The sequence below is a fragment of the Rhincodon typus genome, chromosome 3, assembly GCF_021869965.1.
Source record: "Rhincodon typus isolate 14 chromosome 3, sRhiTyp1.1, whole genome shotgun sequence".
NCBI lineage: Eukaryota > Metazoa > Chordata > Chondrichthyes > Orectolobiformes > Rhincodontidae > Rhincodon > Rhincodon typus.
The window spans coordinates 36,927,086-36,949,886 of NC_063334.1; the positions used below are offsets into that span (position 1 = coordinate 36,927,086).

The 22,801-nt window shown below is 39.2% G+C and overlaps 1 protein-coding gene across 1 annotated transcript in view; it reads right to left on the minus strand.

The window, feature by feature from the left end:
* dnah6 (dynein, axonemal, heavy chain 6) overlaps positions 1–22,801 on the minus strand; it is a 199,709-nt gene that overhangs the window by 110,820 nt on the left and 66,088 nt on the right. Inside the window, exons 28-35 of the mRNA XM_048620328.1 lie at positions 16,261–16,404; positions 14,527–14,748; positions 13,611–13,758; positions 7,629–7,786; positions 6,541–6,672; positions 5,938–6,109; positions 3,474–3,620; positions 1,139–1,212 (exon numbers count right to left, since the gene is read on the minus strand). Of these exons, the coding sequence (XP_048476285.1) occupies positions 1,139–1,212; positions 3,474–3,620; positions 5,938–6,109; positions 6,541–6,672; positions 7,629–7,786; positions 13,611–13,758; positions 14,527–14,748; positions 16,261–16,404 (1,197 nt within the window). The remainder of the gene's footprint in view (positions 1–1,138; positions 1,213–3,473; positions 3,621–5,937; positions 6,110–6,540; positions 6,673–7,628; positions 7,787–13,610; positions 13,759–14,526; positions 14,749–16,260; positions 16,405–22,801) is intronic.

A 22,801-nucleotide genomic window follows, 5' to 3' on the forward strand; every position in this document is an offset into this window, starting at 1 on the left:
CAGATTTCTGCAACCTCTCACTATTTAGCTAAAATTTGGCTAAAATACTTTTATGTTTTCCTAACAAAAAGAACAATTTCGCATCTTCCCATATTATACTTTATTTGCCAAAATTTTACCTATTCATTTAACCAATGTCTCTTTGCAGCTTCCTCAAGTTTTCTTCACAACTTACATTCTTACCTATCAGCAACTTTAACATCCATACCTTTGGTCCCTTCACACCATTTATTGATACAAGTTGCAAAAGTTGAGGGTGCAGAAGTTGTTCTCTGCAGAGAAGGAAAAGGTAATAGGAGATTTGATAGAGGTGTTTCAAGTCATGAAGGATTCGCAAAGAGCAAATAATGAGAAACTGGAATCAAATGACAGAATGATCAACATCAAGAGGACACAGATTTAAGGTGACTGGAAAAAAAATCAAGAGAGGTGATATGATTATGCCTGGGGCTATTACTGAAACATATAAAATTCTGGAGGGGCTTGACAGGGTAGATATTGAGAGGATATTTCCATGAGTGGGAGAATCTCAAACTTGGAGACAATATTACAGAATAAGGGGACATTCTTTTAAAACTAAGATGTGAAAGATTTTCTTCTCACAGAGAAGAGTAACTGTCTGCAATTCACCACCCTAGAGAGCCATGGAGGCTGGATCACTGAAATTATTTAAAGTGAAGGTGGACAGATATTTGAAATATTAGGGAGTTGGTGACTATGATGAACTAGCATGAAAGAGGAGTTCAGGCTTCAAGCCGATCAGCCACGATCTTGTTAAATGGTAGGGCCGGCTTCAGGCCAAACAGCCTACTCCCATTTCTCATGTGCTTGTGAGGAATTTTTGACCACCAGCAGTTAGTTTTTGTACCATTGAATACACAGCCTAAATGATTGATGATAGTAAATTCAATAGTACCATTGCAAACAGAACTGAATAAATTCTTGAAGCTAAAAGTTTTATTGGACCATGGGAAAAGCATGGTAACGGGATTCTTTCATCACTTTACTGACAAACTAGCACAGATACCACAAATGAAATGGAATTTTATCAGCTTTATCAGTCTATGATTCTATTCTTATGAAATTATGATTCCAATAAGAAATATTTCCCTAAAGCAAACACAAAATGTCTTTTCACCTTCATGAAATCTCCAAAAATAATTGGTTTAAGAAGAAAATAACTCGGCTCCAAGTGGATTGAAAAATGCTTGCCTTTAAAAGAAAGGAAATACCAGTAAATAAGTATCATTGTAAAACATACTTTCATATATTACAACCCTTCAAAAGCAAATGTGTTACCAACAGAATATCTTGAACAAGGAGGAAGCTGTTTTACAGCTACTGTCAGGTTATTACAGTAGATATATCAACAAATTCACAATCATTTACAATATAGGAACAATAGAGAAAATGAGAAATGATGCACTTTGGTAGAGAACAGTGAAAGGCAAGATAAAATAAAGGCTACAATCCTCAAGGGGATACAGGAGCAGAGGGATCTGGGTAGTAGAACAGCTGGAGGGAGCAGTTAAAGCATACGCAGTGTTCTCTGCTTTACCAGTAGGGGCATAGGGTACAAGAGCAATGAGGTGATATTGTACTTGTATAAGACATGTACAAAAATAGTTCCAGGAAAGAGAAAGTTATGAAGATACTGAAAAAGTTGGTGCTGTTCTCCTTGAGTGAAGTAGGCTAAGACGAGATTTGATAGCGATTTTCGAAATCATGACTGGGCCAGATTGACTAGATAGGGCAAAACTGTTTTTGCTCATAAAAGGAACAAGAACAAAAGGGCATATACTTAAAGTGATGTGTAAAAGAAGCAAGGGTGACGTGAGAAAAAAAACTTTTTCACACAGCAAGTAGTTAGGTTATGGAATGTCTTGCCTAGAAATGTGATGGAGGCAGGTTTAATTAGGGCATTTTTTTAATAAAATCCTCACAGTGTAGAAACAGGCCATTCAGCCCAACAAGTCCACACCAATCTTCCAAACAGCATCCCACTCATACCAATTCAATGAGGTATTTGATGCTTATTTGGATAGTATGCAACGCTATGGGGAAAAAGTAAGGATGGATTAGGGTCAGGTTGGGTAATGATACTCGTATGAAGAGCAGGTGCAGGCACAAAAGGCCTAATGGTCTTGTTCGAAACCACATCAATTGTGACTCAGAAAGAATGTAATCAGGCCATTTAACATGGTAAGCTAGTTAAGTGATTTAACAAGATTATTGTTGATCTGCAGTGCAACCTGACTTTGTCCCATAGTACTTAACACAACCGGCTAACAAAAATCTAATTTGGTTTAATAACTAAGAATTGATCACATCTGAATTGCCATTTGCAGAGGAGAGTTTTAAACTTCTGTCATTCTTTGCATTTAATGTTTCTCAATTTCTCAATCTTAAAAGTTCCCAACAAAAAAACTATTTCTCTCAATGTACCCAATTTTTTTCTCCTTAATATCTTGAAAAGTTGGATTAAATTACCTATTAATCTTACTAATTCCAGGAAATGCAGCCTAAATGTGTTCAATCTCTCTTTGTAACTGAATTCCTGGAGTCCCAGTTTCATACTTAAATCTCTCCTGCACTTCCTGAAGGCCAATATATCCTTCCTAAGGTGTGGTGGCCATAAGCACTCAGTTCACATTTCGCGGTCCTGTGCTTTTACTAGTCATTTACTTGTTCATATTTTTACACACCAAAGAAATTTTAGCTTATTTTTTCCTCTAACTGTGAATTCATCTTAAACTGCTGTATATTAAATAATAAAATATAAGGCAAAGATCATTTCCTTCAGTTGAATTGAAATGAATGAGGTAATTTTAACCTAATCTGAGAGGTTAGATTGGACATTCGTTTTATATCCTGTCTGATCTCATACACTGTTAAAATTAGGCAATATGGAAAACAAGCTGACAAAATCCCAACCCTTTACCATTAGGTTAGCTAGGTTTCAATCAGCACCAATACTTTCAAAAGAGGAATTCAGAAATGCATTTGGAGTCATTGTGTTGCTTTCTACAACAGAAATTAAAAGCTCTGATGTCAGATATTGCTTATTATGGATTGTAAATTTTGAAATAGATGTTTAGCAATCAAGGAATTATCAAGTAATATACTAGTTATTGCTTATATCAATAACGTTGTGTCTTTAGATGGGTAATCCTAGATGAAGTTAAACAAGCAGCATCAACAAGTTGGCACCACTTTCTGACATTGTTTCTTCTCTTCCTGTGATAATACAACCCAAGTACTATTTGCATTGGCTCCAGCTATGTCATTATAACCAACAAATGTCTCTCTCTGATGTTTTGCCTCACATACTACAGTGTGTAAATGAGACTGCCATTGCTTGCTCTCCTTTCCTGATTACATTATATTAAGTGTCCACATTAAACAATAACTTACAACTGTTAACATATAGCCTGTGAGCACTTTGAAGCAGTGTCTAGGATAGAATTTCTTACCAGCCATTTCACATAACATATTAATGAAGTAATGTTTGTCTTCAGTGTTGATGAGACGATCATGGAAAACTCGCTGACACTCATGGCAAAAAAGCCTAAAAATTTGGTCATCAGTTCTTACTGTACCAGGATTACATTGAAGAATTCCTAAAATGTAAAAAAAAAACAAAATTCAAATGCCAGAACTCTGTAATTGATGGAAAATGATAGACATATATAACATTGTGGTTGGTGTTTAAAGGGTGATAGATAGGCTGGTACATCACCAGTAATCCTGGGGCCTGGGATGGGGTTGAGGGGGGAGGTGTAGGGGCAGATGTAGTACTTCCTGCGGTTGCAGGGAAAAATGCCGGGGGTGGTGGGGCTAGTGGGGAGTGTGGAGCGGACGAGGGAGTCACGGAGAGCGCGGTCCGTCCGGAAGGCAGATAAGGGTGGGGAGGGAAAAATGTCCTTGGTCGTGGGGTCAGATTGCAGGTGGCAGAAGTGGCAGAGGATGATGTGTTGAATCCGGAAAGGGATCCCAGGCCCCAGAAAATCTTCCACATTCAACAGATGTTCACCTGCACATCTGCTAATGTGGTATATTGTATCCGCTGTTCCCAATGTGGCCTCCTCTACATCGGGGAAACCAAGCAGAGGCTTGGAGACCGCTCTGTGGAGCACCTACGCTTGGTTCGTGACAAACGACTACATCTCCCAGTCGCGAACCACGTTAACTCCCCTCCCACTCCTTGGACGACATGTCCATCCTAGGCATCCTCCAGTGCCACAATGATGCCACCCGAAGGTTGCAGGAACAGCACCTCATATTTCGCTTGGGAACCCTGCAGCCCAATGGTCTCAATGTGGACTTCACAAGCTTCAAAATCTCCCCAACCCCGACCTCATCCCAAGACCAGCCCAGCTCGTCCCCCGCCTCCTTGACTTGTCTGTCTTTTCTCCCACCTATCCTCTCCTCCCACCTCACTGACCAACCCCCACCCCAACTTCCTACCTACTAGCCTCATCCCTGCCTCCTTGACCTGGCCGTCTTCTCTCCACCTATCTTCTCCTCTATCCACCTTCCATCATCGCCTCCCCCTCTCTCTATTTATTTCAGAGTCCCCTTCCCCTCCCCCATTTCTGAAGAAGGGTCTAGACCCGAAAAGTCAGCTTTTCTGCTCCCCTGATGTTGCCTGGCCTGCTGTGTTCAACCAGCTCCACACCTTGTTACCTCAGACTCCAGCATTGGCAGTTCCTACTATCTCATAGATATATTATATTGGTTCTGGTTTGATCATGACCAATTAGATATATACAAAATAGGTTGAGTGTGTAGCCTATCGAGAATTCTCAAAGTAATTGCATCTAAATAATTTGATGTTTCTTTCATAAATAAAAACAGATTGTGTTGGAGAAACTCAGCAGGTCTGGCAATGTCTTTGGCAAGAAAAAGAGAGTTAACAATTTCAAGTCCAAAATACTTTTGATCAGAACTGAAAGGGGCTGGAAAGGTGATTGATTTGATGTTGTAAAAGAAGGAAAATCAAATGGAACAGATAGTAAAGATGCTGACAGCAAAAGGCAAAGGGAGTGTTATTGATAGGAGTGAAGGGGTATAGATGCAGAGTTTATCCAATCAGGTTGGTTCCTCACATTCTTTGAAGGTCCCCTCATGTTCCAGCCCCAACAGGTAGACTGCCCTTAACTGAAATGAAACAGGTTTCAAATCAGAAAGAAAAACACAGTCCAAAACCAAACAGTTGATCACGGAAGTCAGAATTCTGTTTCAGAATACAGAAAAATAGCCTGCAGCAAAACAGAAACAGGTTGTCCAGCAGGCTGAAACAGCAAACCAACATTTAACCTGAAGGTGCGCGTAAGCTGTTTTAGTAGATATGATACAAATTCCTTGCTACCTTCCAGCAACTTGATTTCCTGAGCAAATTTATCATGTGATGAGTTACACGCTGCCACAGACATACTTTGGACGAGACGAATATAGCCCTAACTTAAATATCACAACAAATATTTTCGATTCTCCTGACAGGCTATCTGACTATCTACAGTATCAACCAAAATGGAAGGTGAAGCTTTTCCAGCATACATATAGGTAACTAACAGTCCAATATGCCAAACTATGTATGCCTGCAAATAGAATGTAATATGATTGATTTCTAGGTGAAAGACTACTTACTGGAAATTTTAAGGATTGCGTGTGATACTTCACTGGTTAGTGTCGGAAATCCTATTGTTTTGACACACATAAATAACATTCATTCAGAAACTCAAATGTAAAATGGTCCAATTTGCTAATGGTACAAACTGGGAAGAACAATGGAATTAGGTTAAACCGCTTCAAAATTAACGAGTATTGACAAAATGACACATTAGAGTCAATGGGGGCAAGTGCAAAGCACTGTGCACGGGATTGAAAAATTAGCAACTCACAAACAGATGAGATAGCAGGACAGATGCATCTTACCCTGTATGCACTTTGATAAATCCCTAAGATTGAAAACATAATGAGACTTAGCAGGTGTTGGCAATAGATCAACACTCATTCGGTGGTATATCTCAACAGCTGCTTCCACAATACTGATGGAACATTGTTTCACTGCTTGAGTAAATTCTGCCAGAAATCCATTCAAAATAGCCTGCATCATATAAAGAAAAGCTGTAGACTTGACTCATTATAAATTTGATGAACAATTAGAATCACAGATGAAATATTTCCACAAATTTCAAACAACTTGATTATAAATATAAAATAATTAGTATTGTAAAAAACAAAAGTGCAGCAAGTAATGAAGGCCCTCATTGACGACATTGACTCACATATATACCTCCTTAACATAGCTTGCAAGGTTGGCCTTCACCCTCCATTGTGCCTTTACATCCACAAATCTAACTGTACAAACCAATGGAACCAGTGTTATATAAATGTTTCTGTTGTACCATTGGGAATAATTAATCCACATTTGCACACAGGAAGCAGCTTTCCAGCAGTACAAACACAGAAAATCAGCCCCTCGAAAACAGTACAACTGATATTTCTTCATACTCATCAGTAAGAGCAATTACTAACCTGAAATATGTGTTTCAGGCTGTGCTCAGAGGGTGTTGGGAGGCATAACATGCTGAAGTGTCTTATGAAACGGGGGGTCACTGGATTTCGTCCACCACCAGGAGGGGCACAGGCAGCAGCAATTGTAACGTCCTAAGATAGAAGTTGCAAATAAATTGAATAGGAACTGAATAGGGTAGATACAAAAATGATGTTTCCATTTGTGACAGAATCTAAAGCCAAAAGGCATAAATGTAATATCGTCACTACTAAACTAATAAGAAATTCAGGAAAAACGTCTTTACCCAGAGAGTGATGAGAATGTGGAAGATACCATACATGATGAGGCTGAGATGTTGAGTGTGGATGCATTTAAGGTGCATCTAGATCAGAAGGCCCCCAGCTACCTAATTAAATGACTGACTGGAACTTAATCTGACAGGTCTTCCTGAAAGGAGATGAATTGGGATTCTCGCTGGCTCTCCAGCTATGGGCGGTTGGGGGCGGTGGTGGTGGTTTGGGGAAGAAACCAGTCATTTCTACTGAATACCACAGGCTTATGTTGTTTTTCATTATTCTGCTGAAAATTAAATGAAGGCAAAACAGTTTTAATGCAGTCCACAATACATTGTGCATTACATTAATTAGGGAACATCATACAGTTTGTTTTTTTTCACTTGTTACTAATGCTGGTTTGCTCCATTAGTCTCATAAGCTTTAACTTTGAGAAAGCTGGTTCAAGAATAACATCAGTGAGCACTTTCTTGCATAAAGTATAGCAAAAATCTGGATCATGCCTGAAAAACAACTGTAGAAGCCTGATCCATTTAAATAAGTAAGTTCATCAAGAAACATGCAACCAAAATGGGTAAATGCAGTTAAGAAACAAATCAGCAATGAGCTAACTGAACAGTGGTGCAGAATCAAAAGAATGAATCGTCTACTCAATGTTTCATAAGTTCATTAATCCACAACATACATTGCTAAAACGAAAATATATGGCACAAAAATGTAAAAATTGAACAAATCAAAGTTGAAATTGTTAAAACAAAAAAGTGGACTAGGAACTTTATACCCTATGAAGTTAAAAGCTTATTTTTGTGCATCACCTGTATTTCCTTCCAAAAGAGTTTCTCTCTGTCATAGAATCCACCAAAGTCCTGGTATTGTCGAAGAAGCTCAATGGGAGGTTGAGATCCATAACGATCCAATTTGGGCATGTTAAGATCATCAACAAAGATTATGACTCTTCTATTCCCTGGAGCACCTGATCAAACAAATACCCACTAATTCAGATTTTTGCAAGTTCAATGTTTTCACTATATGAAGCAGGAGAGTTGAAATAACAAACTTTCAGTTCGATATTTATAATAAAACAAAGAATTGCAGATGCTGAAGATCTGGAACATGCAATAAACAGAAATTGCTGAAGAAACTCAACAGGTCTGGCAGCGGGTCTAGGCCCGAAACATCAGCCTTTCTGCTCCTATGATGCTGCTTGGCCTGCTGTGTTCATCCAGCTCTGCACCTTGTTGTCTCGGATTCTCCAGCATCTGCAGTTCCTACTATCTCTAGGTCTGGTAGCATCTGTGAAAAGAAAATGTTGTTAACATTTTGGGGTCCAGTGACCCTTCTTCAGAATTTTATAATATTTATAATCGTTTGATAGGTTTAACCAAATTCATATTTTCCAATATGGGTTTACATAATCTAAGCATTCACATTAAAACCTTACACAATTGTTTTAGTGATTTATATGTTATGATGACAGAATGTATCAAGAGATTACAACATCTTATTGTTGCACTTACTGTAGCAGGTTTCTGGACCTCAAACAGATGTTTCCTCACACATCCCTTCCATTGAACTACTCTGTCAAGCATAGAGTTCCAAACTTTTCAAAAATCTGTTGAAGGACTCCTGTTGCTTCATTGACCAGATCCATGAGCAAGTTATGACATAATTGTCAGGCAAATTGATTTCACATAAAGTGAAACCAAATTGCAATTGAATAGGCCTAAAGGAAAATCAACAGTAAAGAGAGGACACCTCTGCTAAATTCCCTGATAAGGATTGTATACTTCTCATGTTGTTGATAGTGGTGATAAATGGCACTGGACTTAAATGTGAAAACATCAGGCTGAGTGACATCCTTATTGGCCTTATGTATACCCACCCATCATGCTAAATGCAGTTAGCCCACTCAATGGCAAAAGTGTGGGACGAAGGAGAACAGTCACTGATGGTATTACTTGTGACTAAATCGGCAATAACCACCCTACTTCGTATTGGGAAATAGTCCCAAATATCTCAGACAAATTCCAGCAGGACATCTGGACAATTTTGGAGGTCAAGTGCACTTGTTTTGTCAACAGGCAGCAAAGTACTCTGCAGACTACAGCCATTCTGCCCGTGTCTTGCCACTGAGTGTCTGGTTAAAAACAAAATCTGTTGGTGTCTTTAGCAATCATAGTTCCTAGAAGAATCTGTGATGTTTGGATTTTTTACTTTACTGTCTCACAGTATGTTCCCTTATTTGTCCTATGTATTACATTATATTTAAAGTAGGGCCACTAGGCTTGGAGGCTCTTCCTTGTCTTTCCCCTTATGTTTTGCAGATTGAGCAGTCATTTGAAAGATGCTTTCATCAGCCTACTACTGTAAAACCTTATGTTTCATTACATACATTGTAGTACAGACTGAACCATCAGAGCTGATAGCCAGAAACATGATATGAAACAGATGAAACTCCGCAACAGTTCAATCTGCTTCTCCTTATTCACCAAATCCAATATTATAAACTGCCAACTAAACAGGAATTTTCCTTGCATCCATTTTCTACGCAGTTCATTGTATGAAGCACTGAGGGACTCTGCATTAACTAAAGACTGAAATGTTTATTTCTGTAGTTCCTGCCACTACATGACAGCAATTTTCTGAGTTTGATCACAAGCTTTAGTTTGTCAAAGTCTCAAAGGCAGATATCAGGAAAGTTCCTGACCACCACATCAGAACCACCACAGACAAAGATGGCCCAAATCCAAATACTTTCATTCCAAGGAGGGGTGGGGTGGGGGTTGGTTGGTGCAGGATGAAATCTGGCCTACCAATCCCAGAAGCAGGGGATGGGTCAAGCGAGTGCCAAAGGGGGCTAGTTAGAAGACCACCTTCATTCTTCAGGGTAATAAAACAAAGAACTGCTGATGCTGAAAATCTGAAACATAAACAGAAATTGTTGAAGAAACTCAGCAGGGCTGGCAGCATCTTTGGAGAGAAAGCAGACGTAATGTTTTGAGTCCAGTGGCCCATCTTCATAACTGAAGACCTTATCTAAAGAAAGGTTATTGGACTCAAAATGTTAACATTTTTCAGTTTTTGATTCTCCAGGACTTGGTCCAAGAGTTTTACATCCTCTAACGCTTAGCTTTCAATTACCCCCATGAGGGCTCTTGCAGCACAGTGATAGTGTCCCTATCTCTGAAACAGAAGGCCTGGCTTCAAGTCCCACCTACTCCAGAGGCGTGTAATAGAAACTTTTAATAGGTTGATTAGAAAATATTTTCAACCATCCTCATCACTGGCCGCCCCTGCATGGGCCTCTCATATATCCCATGCCAACTTACCCAGTATCCATCATAAAAATAACTTCCAACAATCTAGTACATCTCTTACTACAGACTTGACAGTAAAAAAAACCTGATGAAAGCATGAAACTTTTAAACATGAACAAATGAACTTCTGCTCATACCCTGAATCATTTAGTAGCCTCTTTATACTGACAATGAAGTCGTGAGCTCAGAACTTCCATTTTGGGAAGAAAATCTGCCATCCTTACCTGGTCAAGAAGACTATTTGCAATTCAAGAGCACAACAATGTGCTTGCGTCTTTATTAGCTCCTAACTCTCTAAGCTATTTCAATCAATTCAATGGCAATAAGGGATGGGCAAAAAATGCCAACCTTGGCAGAAATGTTCACATGCCATACAAGAAAATAAAATGATAATTGTGGTTTTTGAAATGCAACCACACATTCACAATGAATAGCCCTTAGGGAAATGTCAATAAATAAATATTGAAACTGTTCAAATAGTTATTAGACCAGCTAGTCTATCAACCAGAGCAGTTCAACTGAGTTTGTTTTTTAAAAGCAACTGCTCAGTGATGCAGCAGCTTCTTGAACAATATAAAGAACACTGGTTTTCTAAGAAATCTTCAGATCATGACAGTTAAAACAGAACTTGTCTGCCTTTCAAGAGTGTCTACATCCATTGCATAAATTCATCACTCCAACATTACAGATTGAGGCCCGTAAAACGACCAGTAAAGGGTCAGTTTCAATTCAAAACAAAGTTCAAACAGTGCTGTTGAGTTTGAGATTCCCTCCTGAATAAAATATGCCCTGCCTCCTTTCCACTTCTTGGAAACAGGGACAGGACTTCTTCAGGCTGAACTGGTATCATTTTTAAAGATCTGTCGAGTTTTTCCAACTCCGAGAAAATCTGACTCCAAATCTTTTTGGTGGGCCTCACATCATCTTGTAGATTCCCAACAGACAATCCCTGATGTACATGAATAACTTAGAAAGGGTACATTTCCTCTGCGCACATGCATAAGAAAATGTGATTGATTTGCATTACATATCTTGCAAATGTGCTGATTGGCTACGTAAAGCTATTTTTCTCTCCACTTAATTGTAATGCAGAATGTTATAGAAAACAAACAAACAGTGTAAAATACAACATTATCATCACATGTGATATGATATGCACATGGCAGAATGCATTCTGTTCTTTGAGTGCTGAATTTTGTTAAGTGTTACAATACTATGAAGTCATCTTTTAGTGTATTACCAGATAGGTTTATATGCAAAACTATAATGCAGATCTCCTAGTAGACAAGAAGTAAAGGGATGCAATATCCGGTGTCAGCAACTCAAAGGTGTCATAGCACATTATCGTTGTAATACCGTGACTGTACAAACTCACAACATATAAACAGGCTATTCAGCTAGTCTTTACCACTGTTTATTCTCCGTAAATTGCCTTCTCCCACCTTAACTCATCTAACAATATTAGCAAATCTTCCTATTTCTTCTCCCTCAAGTACGAATAAGAATAAACGGAACTGTCATATTGTGTCCACATTGGCTCTCTGAATGAGTGCCATGACTGAATGCCATTCTCCTGCATCTTGCCCTTAATTGTGTGCATTGTTTCTATTCAAATAATCATCTAGTTCCCTCAACTGAACCTGCCTCCACCACACTTCCAGGCAGTACATTACAGACCCTAAATACTCACAATAGGAAAAAGCTTCATTCACACATCACATTTGATTCGTTTGTAAATCACTTCAAAATTGTGCTCTCTAGTTCTGAATCCTTTCACAAGTGGGAACAGTTTCTCTCTAGCCAGTTTGTTCAGGCTAATCATGATTTTAAAACTTCTATCAAATTTCCTCTCGGCCTTCCCTTCTCCAAGTAAAACAGTCCCAACTTCTCCAATCAGGCTTCATTATTTAAATTTCTCATGTATGGAACCAGTCTCATAAACATCCTCTGAATCTCCCCAGTACATTTGGATCGTTCCTGAAGCATGGCACCCTAGAACTGTACATAATATTCCAGCTGAGGGCTAACTATACTGTCTTCTGTAAGTTCAGTATAACCTCTTTGCTCTTGTACTTTATATCCCTAGCAATTAAGCCTAGAATACTGTATACTTTACTAACTGCTCTTTCAGCAAGTCTTGCCAACTTTAATGACCTATGCACATAGATATTTAGGTCTGTCTGTTCCTGAACACCCTCAGATGTAGTACACTTCATTTTATAAAACTAATTGGGCTGAACACAATGATGGTCATCAAAATAGCCTCCTCTGCATTCATAGACATGCCTATTGCAGCCAACAGATGTCGCTTAACTGGAATGGGTCTCTTCACACTTGGTCATATCTCTACATCCCATATGTAATAACGTCACAATCTGTGCAATCACAGATGGTCCTACTGGGGCCAAATTTTCACATAGGGAGGCATGGGACTGAGAATCCAGAGTGGGGGTAAAGGCCAAGAGCAAGGGCGTTACAATGTTCACATAGAAAGGCAATTTAATTCAGATTAAGAGCCTCCTCAAAACATCAAGCTTCTTCAAATTTACCAGTTTGCTGCTATTTGCATTATTTCTACATTACAGTCAAATGCTATAGAGAAGAGAAAGAGCAAAGGTGCACAGTTCATTACTCATGCACAATATTTCATAAGGGACTCTGTGCAAGCATAATAAAATCCAAACCAATAAATGTTACAGACTTTTCTTTCTTCTTTGACTCCTTAGCCCATTAAGAAAGTGGACTAACCAGGACAATGAAGTTGTGAGAGGCAGCTGAACAATTTTATGTAATATCTTTCTCAGACTTGCCAGCAAAATTTGAAGTGGCAGCCATGACAATGGCTGTCAAGGAGGATCTTTTATCTGCCTACTCCAGGGTTGGACCACCTCTGTACCTGCCTCTTACATATGTATATTGCAGTCGTAAACTTGTTCCTAACGGCACAGAGATCCGACTGAAAACACCATGGTCCCAGTGGGGCCAGGTTCACAATTCATGATCAAACTCAACCTCCTGTCCCTCTTCCAACTTGAAAATCCTAGTATTTAGTATTCCAGATTTTTTTTTTTTTAAGATTCTTCCTTGAGATATGGGTGCTGAATCAGCATGATTGCCCATCGTTAATTGGTCTTGAGAAGGTGGTGTTGAGCTGCCTTCTTCAACTCTACAGTCTTTCAGGTATAGGGTCACCCTCAGTTATTTGGAGGGGAATTCCAAGATTTTGACCCAGTCGCAGTGAGGGAACTGTGATATATTTCCAAGTCAGGATTACGTGTGGGTTAGAGAGGAATTTGCAGGTGGTGGTGTTCCCAAGCACCTATACGTCAGTGGTAAATAAAATAAAAAAGACTTACATTGTTAATTCTCATGCACAATGAAAAGGCTTAAGAGCCAAAAATTTTGAGAACATAACAAAACCATGTTATACGTTCACCTTTAGGAGACACAGATTTTGAACTTTATGTAATTGCATCCTACCAATTATATTTTTCCTTTTCTTTTCCAGTTTGGATTCAATTATCTCTTGCGTCCGCGAAGATGAAGTTTGAGCAGAAAAGTTGATGTAAAGGGGGACATATCCAGCGTCATCTTGGATTTGATTCAGCAAACTGCGCGCAATCACAGACTAAAAACAATTAAAAGTTAATGGAAATTATCTACCAAATCTTTCAAACTGCACAGTGATTCATTTAATCAGCAATATCAGTTTCATTTGATGAGGTCTTTGGGATACCACTGCAGCTGCAAGAGAGGAGTAACTTCCTCCTTGATCAGACTTTAAAACTGCCTGAGGCGTTAGAAAAGCATAGGGTAGAACTTCTGCTCTGTCAATAGATACCTTGCAGAGTTTATCAATGATGAATTTAGGCAACATTAGTGTCACACTGCAAGCTGCAAGAGACAGTAAGACAGTCTACTTTATATGACTGGCAAGAAAGTCCATCAAATAATTTAAACGGAGACCCAGTAATTAAAACCTTTCAGATCACAGAGTCTTTGAGGTGTTTCACTAAACCAGGATCCAGAGTTGGAATGAGGTTTATATTATGCAGTGTCTACATGTGAAAAAAAAACTTCACCAGCTGTGAAAGATTTTGGTACATCCAAAGATCATGAATGGCTGTAAACATTTCAATTTATTTCTCAATGATTCCTCTGAAATTCAGCGATAATCAATTACCAGAAGATTATAGCAAGCAAATGCTCTAATTAGCTACAATACCCCCATTGTAAAAACAACTTCAATGAAGAATGATATAGTAGCATTGAAATTAAAATAAAATATTTTTACTTTACTTATACCTTAGCCTTACTGATGTTTTATTTTTGAAAGGAAATCTATATCTTTGACAAATTTTAATGTAATAAATGTAGGAAAAAAATAGCAGAATACCTTCCCCACTCCAGTTGTCCCAGTGAATAGAACAGAATGCCTCACAGCAAGGAGTTTTTCCAACAGATAGCCAAATCGCACAGTGTCTGTTGTTGGAACAAGCATTTCAAAAAAAGGTATTTCACTATCATACTTAAAACTGGGAATAATTCTATCCCATGGATCTAGTCGGTTGTTGTCAAAGTCCATGTAGTAGCTCCACAGGTCACCAGATGTTGGTATCTAAGATACATAATAAAGGGGTTTTTTTGTACAATTGAAAGTCTGTGAGCATTATTGCTAATAAAAATAAGACATTACTCTGCAGGAAGCCCAGTAAAATGATATACACCATCAGTTAGCTGGCTAGATGGGAAACTTCAAATTTTTAACAGAAGACTAGGACTGTCCTAAACTTGAATTTTATTTTGACTCATCCAGCTCACCACTGAAGACCGGCAAATAAACGCAATATCCAACATTCTCACATTTTCATTATAATTTCTGAGCAGAGTACTAGGTTTGGAAAGGCAATTACTGCAACAATTTGGATACGGGATAGAAATTTTGCTCAGCCAAAATTAAACAAATAAGGATGTTCAAAGCTCAAGTAAATGCATCTGCAGTACTAAATTGATAACTGCCTGCTATTCTCCTTATAAAATCAGTATATTTTTGTGTATTTCGGGTCCAGACCCGAAACATCAGCTTTCCTGCTCCTCTGACGCTGCTTGGCCTGCTGTGTTCATCCAGCTCTACACCTTGTTATCTCAGATTCTCCAGCATCGGTAGTTCCGACTAACTCTATTAAGTTATGTAGTTTATAATCAACCTTCGCACTTGCAGATAAATATCCTCTGATCACAGTTAAAATCAAGGCTGGCATATTAGTACCTAAACCAAAGCAGACATTAATGTAGCCAACATGACAGCCAGAAATGCTATCATATAAACACTGTTGACAAAATTTTAAATGAAATACACAATTAAAACGAAGATTAACTGAAATTAAAAGTTTAGTCATCAGATTTTGTTTCTGGTAAATGGTTGGGAGCTTGTTTCCAATATGCTAATGTGCATTATGACCCTCTCACAACGGTCTAAATTTTGCTCAATATTTTGCATATAGATAGATCATAAAAGCTGCATTTGCTAGTCTTTAAAATCAGAAAACAAAAACTTATATAATTTTGAATCTGGAATAAATAGGGGAACATCTGGCAAGGAAGTATATTCTGAACAAAATACTCTCCATCTCTTCCTTAAATCATCATTTTAATTCCTGCCCATTAAGAAACATCCTCGTCATAGTTCAGTACTTTTACTATTTCAATATCTTGTTGGTTAAGGTCAGCCTATATGCATCAGGGTGGATCTATTGACTAGATTGGACCCCAGTTTTTCTTTTAGAAAATTCTACGGGTCAAAAACAGTATTAATTGTATATGGAGTAACACCATTTTTTTTTTCACAGCTCAAGATCAGCCCTCAGACTAGCCTGAAACATTGACCCCATCAACATTCAAAGGCAATGTAACAAATCCTTCATAGTCCAAGCCATAAGGATTTCCCAGTATGGGAGCAAAAGCCAGAGCTGATGTTTACCAAGAATTCAAAAATGACTGTACGAAAGGAAAGAGGATATTCCTAACAGGCAGGGGATAAGATATCCTTTGTCTTAATTGAACAGTGAGAGAAAACTTTGCCCAGCCAATGTACTAAAAACCACTATTTATTTGCCCGCTTTGTGGATACCTTAGCCTCAGGATGATCCTCAAATTGATGTCGCACAAATGTATCAAAGGCATCCCAATGGTTTTCAGTCAAATTTCCTCCAATGGACCAGATATAACAGAAGGCAAATGTCTGACAAATAATACCATTCAACTGAGTAGGATCCTTTAAAACAAATGATAAGATCATAGAGTTTGGTTTAAAAAAGAATCAAGCCAATAGTTCATTTATACTTGAACTTTACCTAGAAACACACAACACATTTCAAGTTTTTCATTTTAATCAATTACAATTACTATTGAATGATTATTTAATAACATGATTCTAAAGTGCAAGTTGTTAAGTAAGCTGTCAAAATTAATATTTGAGCAAAATATTGATACCATATGATTTTACAAAAGAAAAATCATTCTAGATAGCAAATTGGATTAAATGAGGAGACCAGCAGAGCATGCTAGAATAAACACCAGGCATATCTAAAACAAATGTCAATCTGGTCAAGTTACATTGTAGGATTACATGCATGCTGAACAGTGGAAGCAGTGTGCAATAGTGCCAAGTGATCCCATAGTAAATGGTTCAGATCAAAGCTGTGATTTCCTGCTCCATCCAATTGTGATTGGCATGGAAAATTGAACAACTAAGTGGAGGATGTTGTACAAACATCCCTATTTTCAATGATAAGGCAACCTACTATGACAGTATAAAAGACAAGGTTGATACATTTTCATCTAATTTCAGCCAAAAAATCCAGAGTAGATGATCTATCTCAGCCTTCTCTTGAGGTCCCCAACATTACAGATACAGAAATGACCATATCCAACAAGAGGAAATCTAACCATCTAACCTTGATGTTCAACAGTTTACTGTCACTGAATTCTCTCAATCATTAACATCTTGGGATGTTACCATTGACCAGGTATGCAACTCGATTAAGCATATCAATTCTTTAGTAAAAAGTAAATGTCATAGCTGGGAATTCTGTAGTAAGCCCTCATTTCCTGAATCCCTAAAGTCTAACCAACACCTATACAGCACAAGTTGAATCAGCTGAAAAACTCATTGCTGCCCAGACAAATGCAGCTCCAATATTCACGTTTCTAATGGTTTCCAAGGGCTTAATACAGTGAGATCAGTGCAGTAACACTTTGAATCCAGGGAGTGAGAGAGAGTCTTAGTCTCTTTTTGGTTCTGCATTCTTAATTCCATCTTTCTTGGTCTGCCAACAATCTTGTAACTGGTACTGCTTGTGTATTGCATATCCTTGGAGAATATTGTTTGACGTTGGTAATGGCAGTTGATGCTTCATCTCCAACATGTGAAGATTCTTACAGGGATGTAAACGAAATAGGAAATGAGGACCTATTTACACATTCCATGGGGGCTAACTGACTATTTTCATTGTCATTATGGAACATTTTAATTTCTGTGCAGGTTGTCTTCGATCTGGTTCACATCAGTTTCATGAATGGCCAAACTGTGTGGATCAGGTGACCCCTGTAGCCATCTTCTCTCAGTATTTTGATGTCTTTTTGAAACACATCCATGAAACAACACACAATTAAAGTTCTGGGTATTAAAATCAGCAGATGGATCAATAATCGGCATTTTATGTCATCATGGCAATCCTAACATTGTGTATGGTTTTATAGTAGAATTGCAACACAGGTGGCATTTTTTTTGGAGGATCATAGCTCTAGCAAGGCCAAACCAGATGCAGCATAGGGGTCAGGGGGTGGGACAGTTCCTTCAGATGTTCAGTTTAATAATTACTCAGGGATTACAATAAAACTTTAACCTTTTAACACTTCCTGGATAGCCTAAGTGATCCAAGACTCTCGGAATTTTCCAACTTTAATGGACTCTTCTGGTGGAGAATTATACAGGGAAATTGCCCCATTGTAAAATTCAATTTCCCAGGCAATTCCCAGGATTAGAAATGCCACATGGTTCTGACTTGTAACTCAAGTCAATGCTCCTCAAGTCGGCGTTCTTCCCAAGACTCAAAACCTGTCAATATATCCAGGCCTCTACCTCAAGACAAATGAAAGTTATTATTTCTCCACAGTGTATCTAAATCTTGACTTAATCACGATTTTCTATCTATGGTCCATACACTTCTGCACATATCCTCTGTTCAGATATGAATTCTCAAATAATTACCTGACTGCTCTCTTCCAAATCAGTCATGAAAATTGTAATGAATAATGTTTCTAATAGTAATTCCTTCTGAATTACTCTTAGCAACCTGTCCCAAAGAACAGACTCTATGTTTAACATAATCAACTCGTCTCACCAAAAGAAAATATTGGTCAGAAAATCTCTGCTGTAAGTAATTATCACAGATTAACAGTTAATATCCTCCTGGGTTTAAAATACTGATCACTCCCCATGATCCAAAAAAATACTTTGCTCCCAAAAATCTAATTAAACCATCATTTTATCTGGTGGACGAATTTTATGGCCTCCTGTATATTTCAAGACTGTGGCATATAAAACAAATCAGTTGACCAGCCAGCTGCCTTTCCACCCACTCCTGACCTATCCTTCCTATTAAAGGAAGCAGGTAAGATGTCAGGAGACTGTAAGAACTGCAGATGGTGGAAGCCAGAGTCAATAAACGTGCAGCTGGACAAACACAGCAGGTCAGACAGCAGAGGAGCAGGAAAGTCAATATTTTGGGCCAAAACTTTTCATCAGCACTGGGGAGGGGAATGGGAGCCCAGAAATAAATAGAAGGAAGGGGGTGGGGCTGGGGAAAAGTAGGTTGGATGGTGATAGGTGGATGCAGGTAAAGGGTTATAGATATTGTTCAGTGGGAAGGGTGGAGCTGATAGGGGAGTAGGAATATGGGCAGGTTAGGACAGGTCACAGAGGTGGGACATGGGAAAAGGCTGGGAGTGGAGGGAGTTTGAAGCTGGTGACGGCAATATTCAGCCCCTTGGGCTGTAAGCTCCCAAGGCAAAATATCAGGTGTTGTTCCTCCAGTTTACGTTTGGCCTCACTCTGACAGTGGAGGAGGCCAAGGATCGCCGGGGGAGTGGAAGGGGAAATTAAAATGGATGGCAACCGGAAGGTCAGGTTGGTTGTTGCATGCAGTGCACAGACACTCCGCGAACTGGTTGAATTTTACCGGAAATTGACAAAGTGGCAAGTTTGTTGAGTCTCACGGAGGTTCTCTTTCCATAAGCCATCACATTATTCTCTGAAACTTGCCTTGTTTACTTTGTACCATGCCTCTATGGCATCCTGCTCAACATATCATCCCTCTCTTCACAAACAGAAGTACTCACACTGCCAAGACTTCCTGGAATTCCCAATGCCTGCACCAAACTTAAAATGCAGTTGTGCACCAGATCTAGCACTGTCATTGCAGATCTACCCCGCATGGTTGCTTCACCTAAAGATTTGCCTCAGACATAAAGAATAGATGAAAACTGGCACTCCACTTTGCCACTAGGGGACCCAGAGGTCCTGATGCAAACACACAGAATGCTGGAGAAACTCAGCTGGTTCAGCAGCATCTGTGGAGTGAGAAACAGAGTTAACATTTCAAGTCTGATATGACCCTTCTTCAGAACCTTCAGGATGGGGTGGTCCAGCAGTCAATTAAGGACCATTGTCTATTGTGCTGCTTTCCCATTACCATCACTGTTAATGTACTCTCTACATGCTTGAACTTCCAGCCTTTTCTGTGACAAATTCTATCTTTAGTCTCCTGCAAGAGTCAGCGGAATCTGGACCGTCTCTGCTGTCAAGATGAGGTCCCCAAAAGTCACCTCCTTCCCCACATTTGGAAAGAACACCATAGATCTTTCAGATTATGCACCAGTAAGGTTGCCTCCTGTATACTCCAGCAGCTCAGAAACTAACACCTTAATGAATATTTTAGCGTTAGATTAGAGTTTGGAACATCAGTTGGTGAGCACATCTATGCTACATCTCAACACACTAACATGGAGTCATTTAGTACCTATTTCAAGGGTTTTTGAAATCAAAGACTGTATTTTGATTGTTTGCTCAACTTTTGATATCAAAGATTGGTCCACTGTGTTGTCAAAAGTATCATCTTCAATGAAAATAGGTGGTGTTGGGATGGAAAGTTTGGTTTTTGTATGTCTGTTCAGCCAAGCCTCCTGCTTAATAAAGTGAATGAACACCATGCTTGCACCAAAATGCAAAGTACTATAGGATGTATGCCATAACCTCTTGTTCTTTGGTAATTACATTACATGCGTTTTAGGACTGTGATTATAAAAAGTATCTTTGCGAGTTGATGTTTTGTAGTAGATCATAATACAATTAATTCTTTACCAATAGTAAAGATTATTGACATTCCTCTACTGGCTAAAGATGAGGGTCATGCAGCAAATCAAATCAATTGGGAATGGTGCAGCTTCATACAAATACAAGCAAAATATCTTCCAAGCCATATCTCAGTTACTGGTGTTTTTTTCAGATCTATGATTGTTGCTTGCATCTAGTAAAGCTCTATATACCAGAAACGTACCAGGACTGGGACTGGTGTCCTTGGAGGAGTGGTTCGGGAGGGTTTAAACTAGTGTGGCAGGGGCATTGGAACCAGAGGAGTAGGGCAGCAGATGCAGAAATTGAGGGAGAGGTAGAAAACAAGGCACACATGACTAAGAACAGGCAGGGAAATGCTGCTGGAAAGAGCAGGTGGTCTGAAATGCATGTGTTTCAACGCGAGAAGTGAAATAGGCAAGGTAGATGAACTTATAGACGTAAACAGAAATTGCTGGAAAAGTTCAGCAGGTGTTGCAGTATTTGTGAAGAAAACTCAGAGTTAACACTTCGGGTCTGGTGGCCCTTCCTCAAAACTTAGAGCTTTGGTTAGTACTTGGAACTATAACATGATTGTGATTACAGAGACTTGGCTGAAAGAGGGACAGGACCGGCAGCCGAATATCCCAGAATTTAGATGTTTCAGGTATGATAGAGGGGATGTAAAAGGAGGGGTTGGGGGTGTGGAGTTTTATTACGAGTAAAGGAGTAACTCACAGCTATATCGAGGGGGGACACATCAGAGGGCTCGTGCAGCAGGACAGTGTGTGTAGAATTCAGGAATAGGAAAGGTGAAATCACAATGCTGGTGATTACTATACCAACAGCCAGCAAGAGATAGAGGATAGAATATGTAGACAGATTTTGGAAAGATGTAAAAACAGCAGGGTTTTTGTGGTGGGTGACTGTAAATTCCCCTATATTGACTGGGACTCAATTTGTCCTCAGGGCTTGGATGGGGCAGAATTTGTAAGAACCATTCAGGAGGGTTTCTTGACACAGTATGTGAACAGTTCAGCCAGGGAAATGGTTATACTGAATACCTGGTTTTGGGAAATGAGCCTGGCCAGGTGAGTGAAGTTTCAGTGGGGGAGCATTTCTGGAGTAGTGACCATAATACCATGAGTTTTAAGATACACATGGATAGGGATAACAGCAGTTCTTGGGTGAAGGTGTTAAATTAGGGGATGGCGAACTACAACAATATTAGGCAGAAACTGGGGAATGTTGTCTGGAGGCAGCCACTTGAGGGTAAATCCACATCAGACACGTGGGAGTATTTCAAATGGTAGTTGATAAGAGTTCAAGAGTGGTACGTTTCTGCGAGAATGAAGGATAGGCATGGCAAGTTACGTGAACCTTGTATGACCAGGGACGCTATGACCTTGGTCAAAAGAAAAAGGAAGCACACGTAAGGTCTAGGAACTGAAGAAGCCCTTGATGTGTATAAGGAAAATAGGAAAGAACTTAAACAATGAAATAGAAGGGCTAAGAGGGGTCATGAAAAATCATTAGCAAACTAGATTAAGGAGAACCCCAAGACTTTTTATACAGATATAGACAGCAAGAGGGTAGCCATGGAAAGGGTTGGCCTACTTAAGGACAAAGGAGGGAATCTATGTGTGGAGCCTAAAACCACAGGTGAGGTCCTAAATGAATACTTTGTGTCAGTATTCACCAAAGAGAAGGAACTGGTGGAGGATGATCTCGGGGAGGGGAGTGTCGAATTACTAAACCAAGTTGTTATCAAAAAGGAATGTAAAAAGGACAAATGCAGATAAGTCCCCAAGTCCTGATGGGATATATCCCAGAATATTGAGGGAGGCAAGACAACAAATTGCAGGACCATTGATAGACATCTTTGTATCCTCTTTGGCCACAGGTGAGGTCCCAGAGGACTGGAGAATAGCCAATGTTGTCCCATTGTTTAAGAAGGGTAGCAGAGATAATCCAGGAAATTACAGGCCTGTAAGCCTCAAATCAGTGGTAGGGAAATTATTGGAATAGATTCTCAGGGACAAGATTTATATGTATTTAGAAGCAAATGGATTTATTAGCAATAGACAGCATGGGCTTTGTGCCTCACTAACTTGATCCAGTTTTTTGAGGAGGTGACGCAGATGATTGACGAGGGAAAAGCGTATGATGTTGTCTGCATTGAATTCAGTAAAGCCTTTGACAAGGTCCCTCATGGCAGACTGGTACAAAAGGCGAAGTCACATAGTATCAGGGGTGAGCTGGCAAGATGGATATAGAA